Here is a 22,594-nt window from a genome sequence, read left to right as displayed (position 1 = left end):
CTAGTACACCCTGAAACAAGTCCTTCTAAAGAACATCTGCCAAAATGTAATTTAATAATAGCTTCTACAAAACCAGCCTCAAAAATATTTGCAGAAAATTTGCATTTATGAGAAAATATTTACAGAGTATCCAATATGATAAAACATACAATGTTTAGCATCTAATCCAAAAAGACCAGGTAGGCAAATGGATAAAGCTCAAACTGAGAGAATTAGTAGGGCAGGACCAAAGCCCAGGGTTCAAAGTTCAGCACCAAATACATGAAGTAAACAAATAAATACCGGAAGTGTATGTGGCCCTGATTATTCTCTTTCTGGCTTTGTAAGTAATTTGCTGGCAAGCAAAGAAAGAGAAGATGGAGCCATATGAGCAAGAGTTTTAACCTATTAAAACAAATGTGGTAAGCAACACAAACATACTCTATTAGTTACTATACCTTCAATTCATGTGCTCAAAAAGTTAAAAACAGATATAAAGTGTAAAAATACAAATCATACTTCCAGATCTGAAGACCATGTTTGAACTGAATACTGCTACACAGGACTAACAACAGATTGAAGTTATAGAAGAAAAGACCAGTAAACAGCAAAATATCAACCCAAACTCCCCAAAATTAGATGTAGAGAGAACGTGTAATCCAGGAAATTTAAGAGAACAGTTGTGAGTCCTAGGATGAGATTAAACACTGAAATAGGAATCCCCAAAGAAGATAGAAAAGTGATACGGAAGCAAAAATAAATCCAAGGCCTAGGTGAAACTTTAGGTGGAATCTTATTTAAAACAAAAAAGAATAAACTATCAATCTGCAGGTCCATGGGCAATGGACTCCAAAGACAAAAATTCATTTATGAAATTCTTTCAAAAAAGAATACTGTTTTTACCTTTTACTCTTTAAAGATATTATTCTATGATGTTATCATTAATCATTCATGATAATAATCTAAAAATTTGAGTAAAATTACTAGGCATATCTAACTGTCCCAACTCAGTAAAAAATTATTGATTATCCAGAGAAAATAAGTTGTCATTTTTAGAGGAAACCAATAAAGGATAGTAATAGATTTCTTAATATAATCAATGCAGAAAACAATGTAGCAACCTATAAAAGTACTGAGCTGCTGATAGGACCCACCTTTAGCAGCTCAGGGATTGAAGGGGGAGCCATGAAGTCAGTGGATAACTCACTCAATTGACTTTTTTATCTGAGGGAGTAAAACTTAATTCTCTGGGGCCAGTGAAAAGGGAAAACACACACACACACACACACACACACACACACACACACACACACACACACACACACACACACACACACACACACACACACACACACACCACCCCTCCAGCATGTCAGGATCTCATCTAGGATATTGATGAATGGCAAGCCTACAGCAGGTCAGAGAAACTGAAGGGGCGATGCTGAGCAGGCAAACCACTGTCCAGACAGACGGACACCTGAGGGCTTTTCTCATTTTATTATTCCTTTTTTTGCTTATTCTACTATGCTTATTCTTTTGTCGTTGTTGTTGCTCTTTTCTTCTACCCTGATGTTTCCCTTCTTTGTCTCTTTCCTGATCCTCCTTCCACACTACTTTCTCAGATCTTCCTTCCCTTGTTTTTTTTTTTTGGTTTTTTTTTGTTTTTTTTTTCCCTTATGGCTTTTTTACCCCAACAAAATCTTTCAAGCAACATAAAAATTACAGGGTGGTTTCATTCTATTTTAAGTGAGTAATTACAATGAGCACAAATAAAAGAGTAACATGTCCCCCATTTCCCTCACATGAATAAACATTGTGTGTATTACAGGTGAAAAATTATCCCCAAGGACTCACATACATTCATGTGAAGCAACTTGTTACAAATTAACAGAATGTAAGCAAGCAAGGTATTTTTCTCACCCAGTTCTTTTACTGGCAGGCTGCATTTTGCAGTTGCAAAGAAGGGACCAGTCACTTAATCATTTATCTCAAAAACTTATCTTAAGAGAATCACAATCTCAACTTAGATATATGAAAAACAGTAATTTCTACTTTAAATATTCATGGTGCATACCCACTCATCAAAAGGTTTTTTTTTTTTTTAATCAGGAAGCTGGGGGTAGAAATGGGTACAAGGAATTAATCATCACCTTTGATCACCAACCCACTCTAGCAAGAAAGGTATGTCAGCCAGCAATAGCCAGGTTGCCATTGTTTTGGTTCTTTGACCTCAGTTAGTCCCTCTCTCAACTATTAAAAGTGTGTCTCTCTAAACTTTAAATTATTTCCCAAGATTTTCTACCTCAAAGCCATTAACAAAAGCATCTTAACCTAACCTTAAGTCATTATTTAAAGTTTTGTGTTGTTAGCTGTGATGTACACTGAAACCCCTGAACACAACTCTCAACATTAACATTAAAAGAACTTGAGCTAGCCTAGCTTCTGGCAATCAGTTGTTTCCCTTAATCATTCATCTAAACCATAGTTTATATGGCTTCTCAAGAGAAACTCATAAATTCCAGCTGAGTGATACTTTCTTGTTCTTATTTTCTAGCCTCTGGAGCCCCTGCTCTACCAGGGATGGGAACAAAACTATAGCTTATCTTTACCTATATTAATTTTCCCACTAAACTAATCACTATCACATTCCAATACTATATCTGTAAGAAATCCTTAATCACCAAAATTCTATTTAAACTAACACTACTACTATTGTATAAAATCATTACTTCAATTAAACAGCACAGTTTAAGAGGAAACCATCTTCATACTAATCCTCAGGTAAAAATGCCCAGTAGAACAAGATATCTCCATGAGATAATCACACCACATTAAAGGCAGTGGGGATCCCGTCACACCCACTCACACCATGTCAGACTACCAGAGAAAAATGGCAGCCTCAAATACATACAGCACAGCAGTAACAAGAGACATTCTGGAGGAACAGCCCTCAGGGCCTTGCCTATTTGAGATTCACCCATCAGTGCCTTGCTTTCTGGTGGACTGAATACCTGAAGTGCTAGTGCCACCTGCTGCTCCTCTGACATGGCCACTGGCAGTACTGAAGGTAAAGTTTGTCACACTAGAATTCTATGCCCAGAAATATTATCTTACGGGATGAAAAAAACATAAGGAATTTACACAGGTAGAAAAAATGTTATGGAAACCACTCTAGAAAGTAAGTTAAAGTGGGTGAAAAGATGCTTCTTTTAAAAAATAAAACAAACAAAAAACATCTAAAAGGGGGCTGAGGAGAAGTCCCACTTAGCAAAGTTCTTTCCATGTAAGTACGAGAACCCAAGTTTGAAATCCCACACAAATGTAAGAGCCGCAGGCTGCAGTACAAGTCTACAACCCAAGTACTAGGGGCTGCACAGAGAGATGGCCAATCCCTGGATACTGCTGTTAGAGCTGTGTGACAGAATCCATGAGCTCTGGATTCAATGAAAGAGTATGTATCAAAAAAATCAGAAGTGACTAAGAAAAATTTCTTGTTTTATACCTATCCTTTATAAGACACATTCACACACATGTGCACATGTACACAAACAAGCACATGCATTCACACTTGAAGATATATGTACACACACATATACTACACACACACACACACACACACACACACACACACACACACACACACATCTCTAAGTCTTGTTATCTCTTTCATAGACTAACTGTTTAAATAGAAATAGTAGAGTTTATTATGAATTTTTAGGACATTTTAAAGGAAAAGATTTCCCAACAACAGCAGAAATTTATCAATGAAAAATAAAAGCAGAGTACTGTAAGATTCTCCTATGTGAACTGTTAAAATCATTTGAAAGTAGATTTCTATAAACAAAATATTATAATATAAACTCCAAGGAAACCATTCACAGATCCAAACAAAGAAGCAATGAAATTATATAATGCCTCAATTTATCCAAAGAAAGATGATGAGAAATAATGAGCAGGGAACCAACAGGACAAATAGAAAACAAAAAGTCAAAGCTAGAATTGCACTGCGCTGACATTACTCTTAATTAATTAATGTGCAAATGCCCAAATTGAATAGCAGAGTTGACCTCACAGTGTTTTTTAAGAAATGGAAATTATCAACAACCTATATTTGCATACCTATTAAAAAACTAGAAGTGAAAAACAAGAGGCCAATCAAGCAGGCTTAATATTACAAAACCAAAAACCAACCTGGTTGTGGTGATTTGAATGAGATGACCTTTGGTGATCTATTATGTATCCTTTATTAAAGCTTGGCTGGGGATTCAGAAAGCAAAGCCAGCTGCAAGCTATAGGGATCAGGCAGTGGTGATAAAAATTTTGATCAATTGATTGATTATAGAGCTAAGCGGTGGTTGTACACAACTTTAATCCCAAGACTCAGGATTAAGAGGTAGACAGATTTCTGTCAGTTCAAGTTGATCTAATCCTAAAGAAACAGCTCACACCAAGATGATCTCAGCACCTGGGATCACAAGCCTTTAATCCCAGCATTAAGGAGGTGGAGACGGGAGGATATGGATGCGAAGAGAAAAGGAATAAGGCAGGAGGAGACAGGAACTGAGAGATTTTGCTTCTGAGTATTCATGAACACAGGATTGCCATTTCAGCTAGGTAGAAGTAACATCTACTGGCTTGTCTGCTTTGCTGCTCTGATCTTCAACTTGAAGCTTGAATCCCAGTATCTGTTTCTGGATATTTTATTTGTCATGCAACACCAGAAGATGTGTTTTAAATTTTCATTTTCTGGGTCAAAAGAATGGCATACATTTTTTTTCAATCTAGTAAATAATCATAATCCATCCGCAGTTTAGGTTTTGGAAAAGAAAATCCCATGCCTGTGTGTTTTATGCACTGGAGCATATAGAAATGGCTTTTCCCTATTTCTTACTTATGAAAGAGTACTTATGCAACCTATTTCTACATAAAAAATGAAATGAGAAAATACTGATGCAAAAGCAGAAACATTACATATGAAACAAATTTTCCAAATGCTCTGCAATGAATAAATTTATTTATTACTGGAAATTGTCATTTATTTTAAAAATAAATACCAAATCAGATATAGATGAAAACTTAATACTTTGTCCTTCAAGATATGACATTCTGCTTCAACCACATATTTGTAAGGAATGATGGTAGTAATTGTTCTTGCTTGGATTTGTATTGGTTTTCATTTCTTTTGCATACATTCCAACCACAGGGACAATGAAAACTGCCTTTTGTTAGTATAATAGCACTTTACTGATTTTTGAATGCATGTATATTATCAACCGAAATTTGTAAGATGATTTGCATTTAAATTAATTTCCAACATTCTTCTGTGAATGTAGAACTCATCTAAATGCATGTTCTCAGTTTGGGAAACAGCTCTATCAGTCAGTAGCACAAATATGGGGGTCTTGAATTGGATCCCTAGTTCTCACTTTAAAAGGCTAACACAATGTTATCTTATAAGTTCAACACTGGAGAGGCAGAGAGAGACGCAGATCTCTAGGGATCATTATTGTGATGCCGGTGAGAGATCCTATCTTCCACAAAATGTGAATGGCACTTGAAGAATGATATCTAAGGTTGACCTCTTGCCTCAACACACAAATATATGCATGTATCATGCATTCATACACAGGCATTATATATCACTATACACACACACAATCACATATGCTTTTGTTATTACTGTGTACAAACACTTATCCTCTGCACTTCACTTTTATAAAAGATAGCTAGGAATTCATATGTATATATGAATAAAAAAGTGAATGAAAGTAGAAATCTTAAAAACAACTAAAGAGATTACAATCAATCCACAAACCACTTCTTTTATTATGTGCATGTGGGATATGTATGGGATATGCATGTTTGCATATGTTTATGTGTGGTGTATGTATCTATGCATGGGATATGCATGTATGCACGCGTGCATGTGTGGTGTATTTACCTGTGTGTGCTCAGGCAGAGGCCAGAGATGATGTTAGTATCTTCCCCTACCATTTCCTTCCTTATATCCCTGGGATATGATGTCTTGTGGAACCTGGAGATTACTGAGTTGACTAGCCCGGATGGCCATCAAGTCCCATGATTCCCCTGTGTCTCTTCCTCCAACACAGGGGTCACAGTTGCATAGGGCAATGCTTGACTTTCTCAATGGTGTTAAGAATCCCACTTGGGACTTTGTGGTCAACCCTAGCATGATTTCTCTCTTTCTCTCCTTTTCTACTTCTCTGTCTTGATCCTCATTGCAGCTGCTGAGATTTACAGCTGGCTTCTCCTGTTCTTTTTCTGTCAAACTCTAATAGAACTGTTTTTTGAGCTAAAAACAAGCAAAGAAAAAACAAAAGAAAATATTGATAAACCTTTAAGGGGTATATTGTGTCAATTCACCAACTTTACAATACCTTATGAAATTATTATGTGTGTTTTTTCTGTTGTCCAGATAATGTAACTCTAAACTATCGTAAATATCACTTAGGACAAAAAAAAATTCATTTATGTCTTTTTAGAAACATTTTGAGATCCTTTTATAACAAAATTAATGAGCATTTGCACACATAAATTCTTAACAAAAACTTAAAGAGCATTTTACATATTAAGACAAAATAGTGTAATCAAAATTTAGATTTCATACCTTTCTGGGTATGTAAGCGACTTTAACATGAGACTCTGGAATCTGTATCGGCATGTGGAACAGTACAAATCTGAAGACTGCAAGTATGTCATAAAAATGCATGAAACGTCCACAATATCTGTTACAAACTGAGCAAGGAGCTTAACTTCTTGAATATTATCAGATGGTTGCCTTTTCCTAAGCAGAAAAATGTGATATTCTCAGTATATTAATAAAATTAAACATAGTTTTTTAATCAATGTAATACTAATGAAAATGGGGGACAATTTTATAGGGAAGACAAGACAGACTAAAATAACAATGGGGATATATGTGTTCCCATACCAGCATGTGGAGACATATTCTGTCTAAGACTGTTTAACCTGTATTTGAATTTCCACATTATTCTTTAGCCATCACAATTCCTTCAATTGACTAGGAGTTCAATTTAAAAAAATGTTATTCTCCAACCCCGTTTAGAATATTTTTCCTTAAGGAAAAGTCAGTAAGATAGTGAGATTTAAGATGAAAAGTAAAAGTAATATTTTATAGGCATAATTTCACATACACTCTCAATGTATCAAAAATAGTAACAGTTCTTCAAGCATACACTTGGAAGACCTTATTTAGCCAGCAACATTCTATTTAGGATATCATAAGAATGGTCATTTTAAGGTAAGAAAACTGAGGTTCAAACCACACAAAATGCTTTCTAGAATTCACATAGCTATTAGTTAGTCATGTGCTATGTAAAACCATATTTGTAAATTATGTTTATTACTTCTCCTCCAATTCTTCACCTGTCTTGTGCCAGAAATATGGGCCTATTAAAATAATTCCCAGAGTCCATGATGGGGGGGAGGAGAGGGTTGGGATGGGTGAAGGGGAGGAAGGGGGAACAGGGGTTGGTATGTAAAATGAAAAAAATTAAATAAATTCCCATCATTATAGTATTGTCCAAATCCAAATGAAATAGGGCCCTCTCTATTGTCATCTCTTTGTAGCTGAAATTAATGGCATAAGCAAGTTGGACCAGAGGAACCACAAGATTTAGGTCAAAAGAGAGAAGTAAATCGGGAGGAGAAAAGGAAGGCTGGGAAAAAAAGGAAAGAACATGGAAATCTTCCTTGAACAAAAAATGTTTATGCAGAAAACTCTGCTGGAGCAAAGGCAAGGTCTGTCTAGAACAGAGAGCAACACAGCAGCACATGGAAGCCCAAACATTTCCTACGACGCTTGACTTTTGTCCTACTTTCCCTATTATCCTCCACAGAAGGTAAGCCCTCCAAAGGATGTCACCATTCCCTTCAAAGTTCATCTCTGCTCTCACCCTGGTAGGGTTACCCACTTTCTCCCAGAATATAACTTCACTGGGTGTGTCTTTAGTCTTTCTGTGTATATGTTTGTCTTATTGATTAATAAATAAAGCACTGTTGGCCAATAGGGAAGCAAGATACATGGCCTAAGAGCTGAGGAGGATTCTGGGAAATGTAGCAAGGACAGAATAGCCATGTGATCCCTGGGAAGACAGGACACATAAGGCTAGCATCCTCAATAAGCTAAGTCTTTATAAAAATATATAGATTAATGGTAATGGTTGATACTTAAGACAGAGCTAGCATATAAGAAATCCTAGTCAGTGGCCAGCAGCATTGTATCTAATATTAATTTCTGTGTGTTATTTTGGGGCCCTAATGTGGTGAAGAGGATGAGATAGTACTCATGCAAGGGCCAGTGACCAGGTTTACATGGGAGCTGATGTCTGCTCATCCAGGTGGGAGAGAGAAAAGAGAGCCTCGTGTGCGCCTCTCTGCTACTTCAACTATTGCTACGTCACTCTGAGCACGCCCAAGCAGGAGTGGTCAACGGCACCTTTGGCCAGCCCTAAGCAGGTTTGGTCAGCAGTCCCTCCAAACAGGAATACTCCCTACAACAATATCCAGGTTTCTCAGAGCTCCTGAAGCACAGCCAGATAGGAATATGTTACCTAAAAATTCACATTTTCCCAAGGGGTTCCAACTGCCTGAATTACTATTTCCTCAATATCAAGGGTTTCTCCTTCTCTCTTTTTCTCTTCTCCTTTCTTCTCCTCTCCTTTCCCCTCCCTTAACTTCCCCACCCTTGCTTTCCCTTCTCTTCCTTTCCTTTCCCTTACCTTCTGGTCTCATCCCTTTCCTTCCCTCCCACTGCTTAGCATGCTTCCTTGCCAGTGTACTCTCTCAAAAACATTTATTGAATGGTTAAATTGGATACTTTCCATAGAACCCTCTACACATAATGGTTTGTTATGGAAGAGAGATTTTAAATATTTTGATGTATTCTAGACTGGTTTACTTTTTTATTTCACGCTTCAGATATATCATAAAAACAAATCACACATAGATTTGGAAACCTTAGAACCTCTAGAATCTCTCTCAGTCTTTGTTTTTATTGTTTTTATTCCACTGAATTTGTCTAGTTCCCATCGTCCATCACTCAAATGAAACTCTAAATTATGAAGACTCTAAAATTTCCTTTAATCTAACTATAATTCATTGGATGGACTGCTCTAATCTGAACATCTAGTAGCCATATTTCTTATTTAAAAGCCTACCATGAGGGCAGGTGATATAGCTTAGTGGGTAAAGGCTACCAAACCTGACAGTCTGTCTTTCATTCCTGGAAGCCACGTGATGAGAGCAGAGACTCAATACTTGTGCACCCTCCCCACATACACATACCCACAAATGTGCACAATCAATATAGAAAAATAAATAAATAAAATCCTAAGTTTACAAAACATTCCATTTCAAATCAGACTGTAATTAATAACCAAGTACTTTTTAGTGACATTGAAAGAATGACCACACCACAAGAGTGTGTATGAAAATCATGAGCCAGCACAAGTCTTAATTTACTAATAAAAAATGAAACAAAACATACATTATGCACAGGTTCTGTATAAGAAGAAGGGAGGGTGAGGAGGGAAGAATGAAGAGGATGAGGAAAGGGCCAAGGAGGATCAGGAGGAGGAGGAGGAGGAGGAGGAGGAGGAGGAGGAGGAGGAAGAAGAAGAAGAAGAAGAAGAAGAAGAAGAAGAAGAAGAAGAAGAAGAAGAAGAAGAGCGATTATAGTGCAACTGTCGAGTTCAGCATTCATACATTCAATAATCATAGGTGATCCTAATTTTTCTTTGTATAATATTGTGCATTTTGTATAAAGAACAAATATTCCTGTTTCAGGTCTTGAAAGGGGAATGCTTGGTCTTTTAAGATTCTTTGATTCTTCTAGCATTGAAACAAAAGTTCAAATGCCCATTAACTCTAGTAGAATACAATAGCCAAGCTTATGTGAACATATTATAATAAGTATACATGTACTAATAATGTCATCGTTTATATACTGAATCCATTATGAGCAAAATCCATCACTATTTCACAGTGTGTAACTGTTTTCAAAGTAAATCACAACAAATTTCTTGACCTACTGGAAAAAAATGAAGCAATTTCATTAGGAGGTTGGTCTCTGTGCTATTTATGAGTATAGTCACTGTTTTCTCTGGGCCTTTGAAAGCAACTTCTCCCAGTTTGCTTATGGGATTACATTACTTTCAAATGTGTTTACTACTTTTCTGCCTTCTGACAGAACATTAAGTGGTAATCTATCATGAAACCCTCTACTCAGATGCAATTATTGATTAGCCTCCACCAGTGTTTTGTGACTTCTTTCTGAACAAAAATGCTATTTCAGTTTGAGTCCCCCAACATTCTTAAAACATCTGAATATGTTTAGCTATAAGTAATGTGCTGAATAAGTGAATTAATTTAAAAGTTTATTTTTAATAATGATAAACAATATAAGAGATACATATTAATGAACTATTTACTGAATAGCACTTAGTATTATAACATACAATACACATGAAAATACATTGAAAAGTTCTCTTAATATGGACTTGACAGAAATAAGGAATTTAGATCAAGATTCTTATATATGGTCTATATCTTCTTTGAGTGACTGAAAGGAGGTGAAAACTTAAGAAAAAATAGTTTTACATTAGCATTTTCATATCACTACTAATTGTACTTATTAGAATACAATATTAAGATATTTATCTCAATTTTTACTTGCTTGATATTGAGCCAGTATTTCATTTCTGAGAATGACCATATAGCATCCACGATGGAAGCTCTTAGTTTTACTTCACTATGAAGATTTTTCAGTATTTTGCCAACATGAACTTTTTTCTTGTGATCTGCTTCATGGATTCCAAGATTTGAAATATTTATTTTTTTCTGTGCTACATATCACATTTAGTATGTGATATGGTGATATATTTGTATGATATTGCAGATTTTTAATTAAATATTAATCACATTTTGACATTAAGGAAGTTGTAACCATTGTTTGACAACTAAACTTCCTTCCAGTCAGGGAGGTTTTCCTCTTTCATAGTTGACAGCTGTATGTCATGCATACTAATCTGTATGTCACAATATCTTCAGATCCAAGACTCATCACACATTATATTTAGTCTACTGGCCAGTTCATGTATTATAATTACTTAAGCTATGACAACAGTAAATGTTGGAGATAACAACTGTTGCTACTACGACTCAAAAGTCACCAATAACAGGTTAAAGTTGAAGCCCATTTATGGCCTATTGATAGATAAATAAAGTATATCATTTATTTAATCACCAGACATAAAAATATTCTGCTTTCTATATAGTTAAACAAGTACATTGAAAACTGTAATTTCAATAAAAAAATGCACATTTATATCACTCTTTTGCTGAAGAGAAATATTTTATTTTAAGAATTTATCTAAGAGATAAATGGATGTTCAGCAAACCAGCTGAGAATGGACTTGAAGATTAAGTAACTTTAGAAATACGCATATCCAATAATGCACATGTAAAATGTCATTTGGAATTGAGAAAAAAAGATACCTCAACATATATTTGGGAACTTTGTGATTTGGAGCTCTCTAAGTGTTAAATTTGTGTCACTATCATTGACTGATGGCATCATCTTTTTAGTTACAAAATTGTGAACATAATATTTTATTAAAACTGAAGAAAGTGAGCAAGCAAGATGATTAGGAGGAATATTGGAATTAAGAGTTAAAAACATGAGAGAAAGGATGTCTCCCATTCCCCCAACATTAGTGGTCATGCCATATTTGTGGCCCATTCAATATGTTCCGATAGAATGAAAGAGTAGAACATGATATGTAAAATTTGCTAATACTTAAGCCTATTCATTTAGAAAATTCACTCTGAATTATCTATTGAACCATGTGTATATATGCAAATAAGCAAGCATTTAATTTCTCAAAGGAGCAAGTAATAACTGGTACTTACACATAGATCCTGGGGAATTCCAATTTCTTAAGACTGTTTAGTAAACTGAATGAAATTGATCCATCTCTTATAGTTTCATTCAAAGCAACCATACTGAGACTAAAATAATATGCTACAAAATAAAAATACAGAATGTTATTAATATTATATTTCAAACATTGTTTTGGTTTGCCACATATGTAAAAACACACACAAGCTTACATGGTACATGCAGTAGAGTCCTGTATTTTGTATGCAAATAAAAATTTCAGGTAGAATCATTTTATCAGTGGATTATGCATTCTATTTCTTATTGGGTTATTTCCAAATGTTTTTTATAATTCTTTAGGAATTTCAAAGACTTTCTTCTGACCCTATCCATGCTCACCTCTCCCCAACTATACCCACACCCTGCATATTCCACCCTTACTTCCCTAATACCCAACTTTGTGAGTTTTCTAATTTTTTCTCCCCATTGAGTATAGATCATGTGCCCAACTATTCCTGGGAGTGGGATCTGCCCTGAAGTGTAGCAAATATACTAGCAGTCACATCATTATAGGAAACCAAAAAAAAAAGTCAGGTTTTGAGGAATAAGAACCTGCCTGTCAATCGTCAATTTGAGTATGGTATTTGAGCATGGTGATAATTTGGTTACATCAACACTACCTTCTAACTTGCCTCCAAACATAAAATCAAATGAAAGAATAATATGAAATAACATTTTCTTTTTCAGGAACACATGTAAATATTATAAGTCTCTTGATCACCTGATTAATATATACAGCTAAATGTGCTTACCAACTTTAATCATCACTTTCTTTGCCTACTGAGGAATAGTAATGAAGTTAAATAACTGTGTATAGTTTATTGGAGCTTTTATAAATCAATTAGATATATGCAGGAATATGTTAATCTAAACCAAAAAGGGCTCACAATGAACTAGAGAAATTTTGTTCACAGACTAGAAGGCCTACTGCTCTTGCAGAATATGTAAGTTTGAACCCCAGCTGACATGTCAGGTGGTTGACCAATGCCTGCGATTCTAGCTCCTGGGGATCAAATACTGATGTGAGATGTTCCTCTGTATGCTGTGAATATGTGGTTCTTTTATTGGTTGACAAATAAAGCTCTTTCAGCCAATGTACAGACAGGAAGTATAGGCAGGGCTACCAGGCTAGGAGGATGCTTGGAAGATGAACACAGAGAGTGAGTCTCCATCGATACACCATGTAGCTACAGGGAAAGTAGGATGTCAGCAATTCTCTGGTAAGATAAGACCATTTGGAGATACACAGATTAACAGAAATTGGCTGATAATTAAGAGAGAAGTAGCCAATAAAAAATCCTTAGCCATTGGCTAAACAATTTATAATTGATATAAGCCTCTGTGTGTTTATTTGGGACTGAAAGGGTTTAAGACTAGGTGGGACAGAAATGTCCATCCACAAAATACCTTTGGTCTCTGTGAGCACCAGCATTTATGAGCATGTGCACATGCACACACACACAGGCAAACATACACACATACACACACAGAGAGAGACACACACAGACACAGACACACACACACACACACACACACACACACACACACACACACACACACACACTTTTTAAAAACTAAAGCTTTAAAAGTAATTGGCCAAAATGACTGCTGAAAAGTCATCATTAGGCTTTATTTTAGCAATGAAGTAATTAACAATGAGAAGAAAAAGTGAGACACAGGAGAGTTAAGATATATTTATAGAAAGCTGAAGTTATGAAATACGAATGAATATTTGATGCAAGGAGTAGTTGGAGGAGAAAAGGTGAGGTAAGCAGCTAGAGAAGAGAAATAAGAAGAGGAGGAGGAGAAGAGCACCAAAAACATGGAGATATGAGTGCTGAAATCCTGGCCAACTAGGGCTCAAAACTAAATGGAGATATCCTGGGTTGATTCTAAAATTGCTTGGAAATGTTGACTCCATTGTCTTTCTATTCTTTTCTCCCATGATTGAGATTGCCTGGCTTCTTACACTTAGCTAACTGTGTACTTGGGAGCAAGTAACTTGATTCTTCAATTTGCAGGTTTAGAAACCAAGACAAATCCATACTTAAAAAGTAATTATAACCATGGTTTCAGTCATTCTGAAATAACATATGCTTGTACATAATGGTTCACTTATTTAAATTCTAACAACTTACTACAGAATGGATATTGACTGCTAGTATCCAAAAATGCAATGGTCCTGAGAGGTTGTCCTTCTATTCCTTTCTTCAAACCTTCTTCCCATAGTTTAGCTTTATTACCTAAGATTTAAGAAATAGATACAGGATTGAATTCCATCAAGTAGCACACACACAAACTCTTTAGATCACTAAAGTCCTTAACTATCAATTTACACCATCAAATAGAGATTAAAAGGTACCTTGAAAATATGTAAGATACTTTACATCAATTTTCTATGTACTCATACTCAAGATTCACAAAAGTCACCACAGTCTCTGAAAGTCCTGTTAGAACTTGGCATAATCTGGATAACCGAGATCCACTTGATTCAGATTTTTGTCATATTATACATTCAGAAGTTTATGCATAACTGTTTTTGGTAAATTCACCAGAATAAGTGATTATATAAAATTTGAACATGCAGTTTAGCTCTGTGAATAAAGCCCCAAAATTATCCTGTATATACATTGTTGTATTATGTTGTATTATGTAATAAACATAAATACACAGATAAACTCTATGTATTGAATATATTTCTTATATATGTGAATACAGAATATTAATTTAGTAATATATCAAATATATTCAAGTGCCTCTTTATTTCTACCTCAAAGCTTTTTACTCTGGTAGCCAGAATACTTCATTTAAATTTCAGAATTATTAACACTAGCTCATCCTTGGAAAAACAATGCCACCAGAAAACCAATTCCATCTACCAATATAAGATAAGTGAATTCCCAAATTATGTCTTGTAGACAGAAGAAATCTATGAAAATATGGATTTGACAAATCCTGGATGGATCATACTTTATATAGCAATGTTCCATGTACAGGCAGTAAGGCTGAGCAAAGCTTGTTGCACTGGGATCATTTCAGTCCTCTTAATCATCTCCCATTCCTAGAGAACCTTTGACTATGCAAACATCTCTGGAAAAGCTTTTCATGATACTAACAAGATATATGGATATATTTATACTAAGCCAAGACGAGGTAATTGTTGACTACCTGCTGGGAGCAAATGTAAAGCTAGCTATGATGCACCTCTCTTCATTTGTGCCTAAGATTTCCTATTAAATGTAAAAGAATGCAGAATGTAGAAGTTTCTGCCTGTACGTATAGCAAAGAGGAGTGAGCAAATTCTTTAGGGAAAATGGTAGGAAATATAAAATCTGTGTATACCATTATCCCCATTGATACTTTCCCCCAAACCATAATATATTAGCAGATGAATATGATGAATATGAAATACAGTCTAATATACTATCACAATGATGTTACTTATCTTCAAAAGGGATTGTAAGAAATGCAAGTTCCCTTACCAAGCCTAGGACAGGAGTCTTTATAAAGTTTCCCACAGTCCATACATAAACCTTTCTGGTAATCTTCGTAGGAGCCACAAGGAAATGAAATAAAATTGCAGTTTGCTTCAAAAGCTGCAATAAACAAGTAAACTGCTCTCTGATGGTCACATTTTATGTAATTAACTCCTTAAGGGTGAGAATAATAAACAAAACAATTGTAAAAACATGGAAGCAATTCAAGTGAATTAGAGAAAAACTGACCATTAAGTTACATTAAATTCTGTGTTCCTTCTGTATACAAAATATTGACCACAATACAGTTGCATCTCAACCTATTAAAAAGTCCCATTACAATCTTAAATTGGACATTACTTTCCATGAAATAAATAAGATATCTGCATAAAGTAATAAACCATATAGTATGGCTGTTTAAATGTAACAGGAAGAACAAGCACACTGCTTCAATGTTTACTACGATAGTGTCTTTCTCTTCTAATTCTAAACCCCTGAACTTTTGATCCAAGATTGAACATGTCTCTGGAGGCAAGTGGTGTTACAGCTCATAGCCTAACTTCCCTTTTCCAATCTTCCACATTTTTCCCTTTAGTTCAAACTTGTCTAGTCACACACAAGTAAATTGCCACGGGGCTGAAGTGAGCCCCAGTCCACACTCAGAGGCCACACACATCACTCCATGTATGGGACAACCAAGTAGCCAAGGTTAAAAATCTGTCCATACGTGGTAATATGCTGATCATAAAGGCTAAGTTGTGGGATAAAACTCAAATCCTAGGACACTTTGTCTATATGTGTTTTTCTAGACAACTGAAAGTTCCTTTGTGCTTAAAATGATGAACTAAAATTGTTTAAACCACACAAAAAAGAACACATCCTTGACCAAATGTTGGATATGCTAGTAACCTATGTATATTGGATGGTATCAATTTAAATTATTTCTTGACAATAACTCCCCTAGGTCATTAACAAAAAATATGATATCAAAATATTATCCACTGGTTTTAAGAAAGCAAATTGGTAAATTATTTTCCCATATCATTTTGAATCATGTATAATTATAGTCAGAATACATTGTATGAAAATCTATTTTCAGTAAAAGAAAAAAATGAAAATACTTTTAATATACCTGAAAAAAGGTTTGTAGGACAACCTGGCTGTTGTTTTCCCCCATTTGGGTAAAAATCTATATGTCCCAGTGGCTCTAGAATGCCTAAACCTAGGGAAAAAGGCAGACATAAAATTATAAAGCATATAAAGTTTTTTGAGCAATCATATAGCAAAATCTGCTAACATCTAATAAACTTGCTCTTCAGAAGTCTGAATCAATGATAAATGACAAGTTTATCTTTGTCAGTTTCTTGTGTCTCTAGAAATTCTTGCCTCTGTCTCTCTCCTCCCCCCTTCCCCATCCCGCCTTCTTCCCCTCCTCCGACTCCTCCTTTTTCCCTACTTTTGCGATATGGATATCAGCAATATCCCAAACTACCTTGGAACTCAATATGTAACCAAAGCCTGGCCTCAAATGTAGAACAATCTTCTTTCTTCAGCCTTTTAAATTCTAACATTACAGATATGAGCCATAGTACATAGATGCAATTCTTTAAATAGCAGTTTTCAGACACTACCTTCTCAAAAATTCTCAAGAAAATCATGTGTTAAAAATTTCACACATTTTTTTATTCACCTGTTTACTGTGGGACAACCATTACACTTTGGGGGAAAAAGGAAAATCTTTGTAGTAGAGAAAAACATAGGAGAAAATAAGAGAACTACTTATCAGAAAGCAATAAATGCAATGGAAAGGAGGGGAAAAACATCTGGCAAGGATAGACATTGCACACTTTTAAAAGCTGAACTTTAAAATGCAAGTTTATTTAATGTAGTCTGGCTAGAGAAGTTCTCACTGAGAGGTTTAGAAGTTTGACCACTGAAATGGATATGTGAAGGATAGGAGACAGTGAGTCAGAAGGCTATGTAGGAACAAATTGGGGTCCACAAAGAAACTGGCTAAGATATACTGGCTAAGATATCACCACAGGAAGAAAAAACATCAGGTCACATGCAGCCTCTCAGGCCAGTGTGATTCTTGATTCCCACTTCGGCTGATGATGCCCTGGATTTGCTGATGTTAGATTTATTCAGGGGCAAAACATACAAAGCTTGCTGCCTTCCTGAGGACAATTTGAGCTAGGGTGGCATGAGGCCATGTGGCTATGATTTAGGGGATTCTCTAAACCAGTGGATTTCCAGGGCACTGGAGAAGGTTCATATTCTGAATTCATTACCAATATTGCAATCTATAACCCAGGGGAGCCTAAGAAAAGTTATCAGTCTCAGAAAACTTGGGACTGTACTTCCATACAAAATCTTCCTGCCAGATAATATGGAAACACTTTAGCTTAGGGTACAAGCAATTTCATGTTAGTACATGCTTCAGATAAACATTAGTGTCTGAACATGGTTTGGTGTCACAGCAACTCAATATAAGTAGCTCATACAACAGAATCCAGTAATGTGCCATCTTAAATTGTTCTCCTGGAAATCCTCATACTCCATAAAAGAACATGTGGCTTCACTGTAGCAATGGAGAATCCCTCTTTCAGCCCCATAACCTAGTCACTCACTTGCTGATTAAAGAATGCAAGTATTCTAAACATGACCCTGGAACAGTGGTTCTCAACCTATGGGTCATGATCCAATTGGGGGTCACACATCAGCTACCCTGCATATCAGATATTTACATTACAATTCGCAAAGATAGTAAAATTATAGTTATGAAGTAGCTACAAAAATAATTTTCCAGCTGGGGGTTACCACAACATGAAGAACTGTATTGAAGGTGTAACATGAATAATGAAAACCCAGAGACAAATGTTGGGTTCAAGCTGAAGATCAGAAAAGCAAGGCAGCCAGCCCACTTGAGAGTTCTTACCTCTACCAATGCTCGTCTCAGACTGAAAGGGCAATCCACCGAACCTCAGGGTGCATCTCCAGACTGCACGGCTCCTCACCAAATTCTCAGCCTGCTCCTGAGACTACACTAAGCTCCTTATATTCTCTCTAGTGCTGGGATTAAAGGTGTGAGCTATTTCCCTTTTAGACTGATTCACTCTTACGTATCTCAGGATGGCCTTGAACTCACAGGGATCCATCTGCCTCTGTCTCCTGAGTGCTGGGATTAAAGGTGCATGCCACCACTGCCCAGCTTCTATGACTGAATAGCTTTGCATGCTGATCTCTAGGCAAGCTTTGTTAGAACCTAAACAACATATCACCAAAGAAGACTCAGAGCATTAGGAAGGTTGAAAACTACTGCCCTAGAAGAAAGTCAGCTATTTGGAGGGATTTCAACATGAACACCAAAAAGAACAAGAAGCACCTGTTGGGACACATCTCACACCTGCCAATGAAATAGGATAAAACAAGAGGGCTACTCAGCCATTGGGCAGAAACAATAGGGATTTATTATGAACTCACAAATGGCCCTTGAGGCAGACATGCTATTGACACAGGGTAGCAAACCAGTTTAGTAAGGTTAGATGAGTCACTCCTTTGGTTTATGGAAGGTGTAGATATCAGACATGGCTTTTTACACTTTTGAAATTAACTTCTCTAATGATTTTTAGCATATCATTAAAGTATGGTTTTCATACATTCTATCTCATAATCTTGGTCCTCATTTGTTTTCCTCTCAAACTGACCTCCCTGGTGGCCTGGTCCATCCCAATAGTTTCCTTTGTTCTCCTAGATAGTTTCTTCACAGGTGTTTATAACCATCACTGTCTTACCCCTTCACCTCTCCCATAATATCCCTCCACCCACTCTGATAACTCCCTTTGTAGTTTAAGAACTTATACACTGTACACACACATATAAAAATACACATGTACAAAAACATAACTTTAAAGATCTATTTTAATAACTCCTATGTGGGTTTGTCTGTGTGGGGCATATGTACATGACTGCAGGTGTCTGTGGGGGCCAGAAGTATTTGGTACCCCCTGGAGCTAGAGTTATGGGGCAGTTGTGAAAAACCTGTTATCAGTGCTGGGAATGAAACCCTGACTCTCTGAAAGAGCAGTGCATGGTCTTAACCGCAGAGCCATCTCTGTAGCCCCCATATATATAATTTTAAATCTAGACTGGGTAAACAAAAAGGAAGATTTGTCTAAGATTGGCTTATTTTGCTTAATGTAATGACTTCCCTTTTTTCATCCATTTTCCTGTATATGTCATGATTTCATTTTCTTTGTGGCTCTATAAATTTCTGTATGTTTTTAACCATTCCTGGATATACTGCTTCAATGCCTTATTATTGTAAGTAGTACAACTATAAACATGGCTATATAACATACATGTAGAAAATAACATTGAAGTGAGTTTGATGAGTAATCAAGAGACTCACTGAGGTGTATGAAGAATTTAGTCAGTGTTAATATCACCAGGTTCTTATCCAGAAATGAATCAAAATCAGGTTCCTCTCACACTCTAACTTATTAAACTCATTCATTCAGAAAAAAAAAAAAAAAAAAAAAAAAAAAAAAAAAAAGGCCTCAGGACAGTTTCAATCATTTTTCTAATGAATTTATCCAACATTTTCTAACCAACATCCCATTAGAGAACATTTTAAAAGCAATAGAGAAATTGTTCTCTCCCTATAGAAAAATAGTCCTTATCTGGGACTTTAATGTGTCCAGCTCCAGTTGGCATACATGACGAAAGAAAAATGAATAGTAACCTAAATAGTATCATTGAGCATGGCATGAAATATTACCAAGTCAATGACTGCCAATAAAACAAAGATAATTATTTCTAACGGAAATTTCAATGTTTACAGTGACAAGACACCTAATAAATAAATAAACACAATGCAAACAATACCAGAAACCAATGCAAAAAGAAAAAAGTCTCATTGAACTATGAAAGAGTTTATCTACAGTTCTCTGTTATCTTACAACCTCTTCTTTGGGATTTACATTCCACATTTTGCTTTTAAACAAAAAACTCATAGATACTTATTATTTTACCTTTGGAATCAGTATGAATGACATCCACAAACTTTGCATCAGTGTAATCTAATCTGCTATTTGATGGTTTTCCAGAAAATTTTGGTCCAGCTGGGTCAAGACCTGAAATGCAAAACAATAACTATGAATCTAATTATGTTTTACTACTTTTGTTTTATTTTACACTTGCAGTATTGTCAATTATAAATATAAGTATTTGCAATTTTGGTTTAAACCTGCCCAAATATATCTAAAGTTATTAAATTTGACAAATGACAAGTGCCTTCATTATTTAAATATTATTGGCAACTTTCAAAGGTGGTCCAAAAGCAGGAGAAATATCTCAACAAAATGTTATGATATTTATGATATTTTTATCATCTTTATCTAAGGAGTAGATAGAGTAAGCCATGAAACTTTATATTTAATAGTAACTGAGATCCCTTCTGATTGAGGAGAAGGGCTAATGAATATCATCTGAACCTCTCGAATTATTTGCCTCATCCCGTATCTGTCTATAGGTTTAAAATACTTTTTAGATACCAATTTTATTCAGGTCAATTAACGGGACAAATTTGCTATTTTCTTAGCATTCATCTCTCCCAAGAGTTTCCTATACATCCTTAAGGAAAAATGTTATAAATTCCATACAATGTGGATATTGTTCTATAGAATGAATTCTAAACTAAAATTCTAAGATCACAACTTTCTGATAGCAAAGGGGTGGGAATAGAATTTTGGTTCATTGAGGAAGAGACATCCAGTTTCCCAGACCCACATGACAGAAGGGGAAAAAAACTGATTTTCACAAGTTGTCTTTATTACACATTTCTGTATAAATTAATGTTACTTTAACTATTGTTCACTTCACACTCTTCTATTCTCCCTCTTTTTGTTAGTCTTCTTGACAGAATACCCAACCTCTCTCTTCCTCTAAATTTTCTACTGTAAGAAATCTATATTTTTGGTCTTTAGACTTTTGTAGTTGTGTGGCAGCATAGCAAAACATAAGTAAGCATATGCATTAATATGACTAATTTCACCTTTCCTTTCTTTCTTTTATGAGATTTTATTAAGACAATGTTATCCTTTATAAATAATTGGAATTATAAGCATCCTGGTAATAAGGGTATGAATAAATTCTTAATAAGCCTGACACAAGGGATGGAGTTCTATATGAGCACCATGTGGCTGGTGCCTTTAACTACAGCTAAGTTGACTGTGTGAATCTGAGTGAACATGAGAAAGAGCATGTTTCACACTTGAATAGCAACCCCTGATCTGTCTAGTACTCCAGTGAATGCATAAAAGAATTAAAATGCAACAGTGCTCTTGAAAATGAACTATAATAGCTAATATTTTTAGTTGATGAACATTTTTTAGCTGAATGGGCTACATTTTCCCATGTAGTCTTTGACATTTAGATAAAGCTACAGAATTCAATACTTGATTTTCATGTTCATCATAATCACTGTGGAAGAATTAACAATCTAGTAAAATGTAATATTTTAATATAGTTTGCAGGAGTGCCTTCAGGTTTTAAATAGAACAAAATCTTGTGTGGAAATGTGCTAAAATAATAATTTTGCAAAAGGAAAAATACAGTTTTACCTGTAATTCTTCCAAGTTTCCCATTAAATATTTTTCCTACAAAACCACTGACATGAGCCCCTAAGCTCATGCCAACGAGATGAAAATTGTCAAGAGACGCTCCATGGTTCTGTAATTGAAAACACAATGTAATGATTTTAATTTGGGGTAATCACAAACTATGCCTAATATATTAACCTTGAAATCTATTATTGATTTTGACTTCATCTAATTCTGGGACATAAGGAAAGGGACTTGCAACTTTGAAAAGATACTGCTTTATTCAGCTTGCATCCCTGAAATATCTAATTTTTCTCTATTCATTTCCAGTAACATCACTAAACTTTACCTGCAAATTTGAGTTTTAATCATCCACAATGTAGAATGAGATACATAAAATTACATTTAATTATCAAAGCATTTAATGAACAAATAGTAATAATGGGCATGATTGGCTGCTTATTTTGTGCACAGTACCTCAACACATGCTTTGTAAGTTTCATATTTAGTATTACTGTTTGATATTGAGTTATTCATATATATCCTATTACTTAAAA

The 22,594-nt window shown here is 35.3% G+C and overlaps 1 protein-coding gene across 1 annotated transcript in view; it reads right to left on the bottom strand.

Annotated features, from left to right (window-relative positions):
• Lipi (lipase I) overlaps positions 1-22,594 on the bottom strand; it is a 30,319-nt gene that overhangs the window by 3,337 nt on the left and 4,388 nt on the right. Inside the window, exons 3-9 of the mRNA XM_035444258.1 lie at positions 22,059-22,167; positions 20,469-20,570; positions 16,568-16,657; positions 15,442-15,609; positions 14,098-14,202; positions 11,932-12,043; positions 6,608-6,784 (exon numbers count right to left, since the gene is read on the bottom strand). Coding sequence (XP_035300149.1) covers positions 6,608-6,784; positions 11,932-12,043; positions 14,098-14,202; positions 15,442-15,609; positions 16,568-16,657; positions 20,469-20,570; positions 22,059-22,167 — 863 coding nt within the window. The remainder of the gene's footprint in view (positions 1-6,607; positions 6,785-11,931; positions 12,044-14,097; positions 14,203-15,441; positions 15,610-16,567; positions 16,658-20,468; positions 20,571-22,058; positions 22,168-22,594) is intronic.

Source organism: Cricetulus griseus, chromosome 4, assembly GCF_003668045.3.
Source record: "Cricetulus griseus strain 17A/GY chromosome 4, alternate assembly CriGri-PICRH-1.0, whole genome shotgun sequence".
NCBI lineage: Eukaryota > Metazoa > Chordata > Mammalia > Rodentia > Cricetidae > Cricetulus > Cricetulus griseus.
Note: the sequence above shows the minus strand (reverse complement) of the source record. Positions and strands in the feature narration are given on the sequence as shown.